General features: G+C 33.8%; 1 protein-coding gene across 1 annotated transcript in view; it reads left to right on the top strand.

The window, feature by feature from the left end:
* Window positions 1-6,806, top strand: part of LOC106476498 (unconventional myosin-Vb-like) — a 106,116-nt gene that overhangs the window by 44,892 nt on the left and 54,418 nt on the right. Inside the window, exon 2 of the mRNA XM_022381332.1 lies at window positions 1,402-1,563. Within this exon, the coding sequence (XP_022237040.1) occupies window positions 1,402-1,563 (162 nt within the window). The remainder of the gene's footprint in view (window positions 1-1,401; window positions 1,564-6,806) is intronic.

The raw sequence follows: 6,806 nt of genomic DNA, 5'->3' as shown, positions 1-6,806 counted from the left end.
AGTTAGGAATAACTTTACTGTACTTAATACTATCGATAAATAAACTTATAATGTTATTTTACGACCTAACGTCAAACCCTTTTTAAAAATTTTGATAAGTTTTTAATATTCTCTTGGGCAAAATGGTTAGTAAAGTATATTTACTTTACCTTTTTGTTGTTACTTCTTGTTTCATACAGCAATTGTAGCGACTTGCTCACTGAGCTTAGCAGCTCTCTGCCGCAGGCAGACTGTTTGTCGTCGAATGAATAATGCGCATGCGCGGTTTTTCTTGGGGAAACATTCTAACTACGCATGCAGGTTCTCGGTCAGAAAGCGTAACGGTCGTACATACAAACAAGCAGAATAATAGTATAGATATGTACTAAAACGGTTTTTAATAAACAAAAGCATAAATTATTCAATGTTTGCAAAGTATGTAAATTTAAACAGTATTTTATTGAAATTCCAGACAGCGCAGATAATGTAGGATTGAAATCTCCTATGGAGGGATTGTGCCTTAGGTTTTTAGAATGGACAACGTTTCAGTCTTGATATTGAGGCCTTTCTCTGGTCCAGAAGAAGGCCTCATTACTGGAACCTGCAAGTCAGTTTCAAATCCTAAGGTAGACGCTTTCCTAGAAAAACTCAAACCGTTTGTAACATTATTATGTACAATTGCAAATAAACGTCTTTAATAGTCACGCATAAAGTGCTTGAAAACTAGAAAGTATTATACCAATATAGAAATTTTTACTTTACATTTCAGATTGTAAGCAACCTTTCAAATCATAATCCTGGTTTGGCTAATTTCTAAGCTGATTCTCTTTCTCATCAGGAGTGGTCTAACGAGATAATATATAGGGCTACATGTAATCAATGGCAATACAGTTTTCATGTGGTCAGTATCACTATGGCCACTATGGCTCAGTGTTAAGCTTGAAGGCTTATAACGACGAACTTCGGAGTCAAATCCTTATGATTAGCACAACGCAAATAGCCCATTGCACTTAAAAACCAAACGGGATAGTTAGGACTGTTTGACACGACTTATATAATGTTTTCTGGTTTATTAACAGTTTATACTTGAAAAAAAAAGATGTTTGCACCTTCGTGCCTTATTTATCTAAAGTTTCAAGATCATTTGAACAGCAAGAACATTAATTCGGTCTGGAAGTACCATTATTTTTAGATTTTGTCAATTTTTTGTTCTCCATGCTTATGCTTATCCTCTTAATTAAATAAGCATAGTTGTATAATTCAATTATCTTCTCCTCTCATCTATATCTTATTCTTTTTTTATTCACTTCATTTTTATAATATTTTGTTCAATTTCATGATTGATTATTAATTAATTTAAGAGCACGAAATGTTCATTTCACCAATAAAATATAAAAGAGGGAACTTTTTACAAATTTACAGAATCTTCTTCATCAAACGAAGCGGTTCATCTTCAGCAGCGACTGCGCAGTCTCAGTTCGGAGTTGGTAACGTTGCGGAATCGGTTGCACGTGACAGGTGGCTCCCCTAGCGTTCCAGTCAATGGACATACTCTTCCTGCCTACCCGCAGAACGCGGAACCAGGTAGGTTACTGTAACAAAATATCTTCAAATCATTGATTTCAATTGCATACTGTCGTAAATACAGGTCTCGGTCAATGACAAATGATGCGTCAACGGCTACACATACTTCATCTCTAGCTAGTTGCTATGACGGGCATGCGTCAATTGTAGGCTTCGTTGTATATCAAGAAAATACACGTGTTAAAAGTCAAAACTGATCACTGTTTTCTGTTGAAGATTATTTCGCAGGAATACACGTAAAACGATATTTCTCAAAAATTCTAGGTTCTATTGTTAAGACATTGGCTCCTGCTGACAGTATTTATATTTTTAAAAGTTATTGGTTCTTTCTGACAATATTCATAGTGGTAAAACTTATTGTTTATTTCTGACAGTATTGTTTTGTTGTAAAACTTAACGGTTCTTTCTGGCAAAATTTTTATTAGTTATAGTTTAATGGCTCTTTTTGACGATATGTGTTGTAGAAAACTTATTGGATCTTTCTAACAATAGTTGTAGTAGTGATGGTAATTTATAAGAGTCATCTGCCTGATTTTGTTATTTTACTTTTAGTACCCTGAAACAGCAATAATTAATCATTGTAGTTTTGTTTCTATTATTGTATTTTATTTTTATCATAAATTATATGATAATATATAGACGATAAGCAAATCGGGGTTATTTAAGAGTTATGCTAATTGTTAAAAATTAGATCTTGAACTGCGTGTTCTGAAACATTAAAACATGTTCACGTACAAAAGACAACTTTTTATGTAAGTTGTTACGTACTGTTGATTTTCAAAAAACTCAGTACATCAGTATTACATTAGGTATTTGAAAGAAGAAAAACTTGTGTGAAAACATTCCTCTGCGTCCTGTGTAGTCTTATGCTGTTCTTTATCAAAGCAATTCCTACTGCATAGAACTTTATCCTTGTTGGCCTTGAATTCGGGTGACAGTTTCAGTTCGTTTGCAAATTCACGTGCACTTATTTTTACAATCGTCAAATACCTTTTAATGAAAGTCATTGAGATGTTTCTGCGCCGATACGAACTCTCTGGCCCAGTCTAGGTAATGGTTGAGATTCGCGATTACGCCCTTTTGCTGCTGTGTTTATGTAAAATAAAATATTGAACCATAAAATAAAAACTTACCAGCAGCTTCAAGTTGTCGATATGAGTGACTAAACTCTGTCTCACACTGCGAACATTATCTTCCATTGTCTTATCGTTTACCGTTATCATCAATCTGATATGTCAGTACACCGACAGAGACGATTTTGGCTTCTAGTCTAATGTAGAAAACAGCTTAACTGTGGTGCTTGTTCTTTAAATATGTACCATCTATTCATGGATACATCAAATAAAAGATAATTGATCTGTAAAATGCCAAACAAGACACCGTTTTTACAGAACACTTTGTTACTTCGCTAACAACGAGATTTAAACCATGGCATTCACAAAGCGCGAAATAACAAAAATAATTTATATCTAACGGATATTATTTAGTATTTGGGTGCATTCCTTTCATTTTTTCACATATATTATAATATATCGACAAATATAATTTTATGTGGTAGACCGTAAGATCCTATATTTTGCATTAGTGATGAAATTAACCCAATATTTCTGCAGTTTCTACAAAACAAAAACTGCTTCACAACCTTAATTTTACATTCAGATGTCTCAACGTGTCGAATCATGAAAGATGGTTGCTCTGTTTGGCTAACGCTGGCTGTATAGTCCAGAAGCACCGAAGGTCATTTGGAATCTTTCACATGTTTGAGAATTCGTGGCTTCAGTTTTTCTCCCGCGCAGATGCTGAAGCAATTCATCTTAAATATATTTCACCAGGTAACTCTCGCGTCATTTGTTACAACTCGTTGAATATGTTCTTTTGTTCAGAAATCTGGATTTCCCAGTAAGTTTCTGTTTCCAGATTGATACATAGTTTCGTCTCAATTGAAAGAGATAAACTGTTCACTGCCAGACGTTGAAAAATGACATTGCGCCAGTGAATATTTTTTGTGTCAAAGCTTTGTCACGTGGTCCTCTACGTTTTTTGAGAATAAGGAACGACATCCCTGTGAGATTTGTGTCAACGAAACGTTTATCTTTTTCCGCTGTCATTGAAGAGTGTTCTTACACTACCAAATGACTTGCAGAGAAAGTAATACACATGTTTTCCTTTGTAAGTACAGTAATCACCAGCAATGTACTCCTTTCTTGATCAAATATTGTTTTTTCTTTTGTAATACACGTCCACAAAACCCATTTTTCCCCTCTCTTGGTTAAATACTTATTATTTTTTGTCTTTGAGCAATAATCATGGGTTGTTTGGAAGGATCGCTTACACAGGCCTGCGATGGTTTTATTGTCTTGAACGTTTTACATGTTCTACAGTAATTCTCGTACGCAGAATCCGAAAATGATATCCATTTTTATTCATCGTGTACAGATTTTTCACAAAACATCATAACGCAATACATAAAAGAAAGACCACAACACGTAGATTTCAAAAAAAAAAAAAAAATAACAGGATGAACGAGGATGCATATTCGTTTTACTTCAGTGTTTTTCACTTTTCTTCAGTTTGTTTTTATTTTTATTAACAGACATAATAAATATTCGTTTTTATAAACGAAATAATAATTTGATCTAAGTAAGAGTTTTCTTCCCCCGATTTGTAAAAAATCTTTACGTGATAGAAAAAAAATATTATTTTCGGAGTCTGTGTAGTTGAATTATGAAAAATTCGTTATTAAAATCAAAACAACTTTTATGAATTTTAAATTTCCAGGCCTGTGTTATCAGCATGATATTCAAGATGTACCCTCAATAGTTTTGCCAATCCCAGTGATTACTTTTGGTACAATTACTTATTAACATACAGCATTCAATACTGCATAAGCACCATATAGCTAGTAACTTCGTAAAATACACATACTTCGCAAGGTCAACAACTACAAATATATGGTTGTTTCAGGGCCGTACCATGGGTAGTGCGAGCGGTGCGTTAGCACAGGACGATAACAAAGATCAGTACGGCACTGGGTTGTCTTCATGATGTCCAGGAAACTAGGCTAAACTGCTTGATGTAAATAACAATTATCTTTTCTTCCCCTTTATCTCAGTTATTACTGAAGCCTATAATAAAAACCAGCGCATACAAATATTATGGTTGTTTTCATGATATCTATGAAACTAGGCTAAACTACTTTATCAAAATGACTACGATCCTTTATAGCTATTTACCTCACTTATTACTTTGGCTTATAAAGTACAGCGCACACAAAATATTATAGATGTTTTATTGATATTTAGAAAACCAGGTTAAGCTATTTGATCCAAATAACAACGATTCTTTATCACTATTTACTCCTGTTATTACTTAGGCCTATATAAACCAGCACGTAGAGGTGTTATGGTTGTTTTCTCGATAACGAGGAAACCAGGTTAAGCTGTTTGATCAAAATAACAACGATTATTTATCACTATTTATTCCAGTTATTACTTAGGCCTTTATATCCCAGCACGTACATATATTATGGTTGTTTTCTTGATATTGAGGAAACCAGGTTAAGCTGTTTGATCAAAATAACAACGATTCTTTATCACTATTTACTCCAGTTATTACTTAGGCCTTTATATCCCAGCACGTACATATATTATGGTTGTTTTCTTGATATTGAAGAAACCAGGTTAAGCTGTTTGATCAAAATAACAACGATCCTTTATTGCCATTCATCTCATTTGTTTTCCGTATAATAAAACCAGAACAAACAGGCAAGATGAACTTGAACTCCAGGACTGATCTTAATGAAGTAAGTACACTGTATTAACGAAATAACGTTGGTCTTTTTATACAGTTCATAATGGTAGCAGATTCTATTCTTGAATAGTGTTACAGATTACATCATTTAAATTATCTAGAAACAAAGTAATCCATGCAATCTGATTTGTTGGTTATAACATTATTCGTGATGGAAGGTCAGTTCTCACTATTAAAGCAAAAGAAACATTATAAATGTAAGGACACAAAACTGTATTGTTTTCATTATTTTTCACAAACAAGAAGAGGACCTTTTTTTTCTGTTTTCTGTTGTTAAGACATATCGATTTTCTTAATTCTTTTGGGAGATTTTACAGAGTTAATATGTGACAAAACTCTAATAGAAGATCTTTAGCTTCTAATGACAACAGTCGTTATGAATTGATCACGTTTCATCCATATTATAGACAGGAAAAGCAGTTATATTACGGTCTAGGAGAAGACAGTATTCCATGCAAGCTATCTGTTGAGTGATTTTTCATGTCGGTACAACTATAGTTCGAAGACTAGGTGGGATACATGTGACGTAGTTGGTTTTTGTCGAACACACTAGCCATGCACACAGAAAACCAATGTACAGTATCAGGCTTAAGTGTCCACGTTTGTTGCAAACAACATATCACATTACTGTGTTTTTCTTGGAAAAGGACGAAGGGGGAGTGTGGGAAAACTTGCTTATGCTTTTCAGGCCAGGGTCGCTTAGTTTGAAGCTTTAAATTAATGGTCATCGAATATGCAATGGCAGCTAGTGGGGAGTAACTTAATGATTATTTTACGCAAGTAACGATAAGTTGATCAAAATACCGTCTAAAAGTTTACATTGTATGGCTATTACTAATAGGTCCTTAAATCACTGATTCTTATTACTTACTAACAACATTTAATTCTTAAAGTACTCATTATAAATCAACACTACTAGGTCCTCGGGCCTCTAAGTTCTCATATAACCTGGTGTGTGTTGCGTCATGCTTGATTTCTCCAAATAGGAGGAGTCATAAAAGCTAAAATGCATTAATACAAATAGAATATTTCGATTACCGTCTGTCCATTACGATTTTAGTGATGTGGGTGCAAGGGGACCGTGAGGGGTGTGTGCCGTGAAACATTATAAGTGTAGTGAGTGTTAGTATAATAAGCCTAAAATTAAAAAAGTAGCGTGGGATCACCCTGCCTAGAGCCAAGTGCATATAATTTACAATGAAAGAAAAAATATCGATTCATTTTTAAACTTGCATTGTTTCTGAATTAAGCTATTTTCTCTTTCACCAACGTTTATAATACAAATCAAACCTCTCTAACCAACGGAAACTAAATTAAGAAATCAACAAATATTTTTCCAGTTTTCTTGTCTGTACGTTTCATTTTATACTTTCAGTACAGAGACTAACAACAGCATTAGGTTATATTTTTGTGTGTGTGTATATATATATATA

This window comes from Limulus polyphemus, unplaced genomic scaffold (genome assembly GCF_000517525.1).
Source record: "Limulus polyphemus unplaced genomic scaffold, Limulus_polyphemus-2.1.2 Scaffold157, whole genome shotgun sequence".
Lineage (NCBI taxonomy): Eukaryota > Metazoa > Arthropoda > Merostomata > Xiphosura > Limulidae > Limulus > Limulus polyphemus.
Note: the sequence above shows the minus strand (reverse complement) of the source record. Positions and strands in the feature narration are given on the sequence as shown.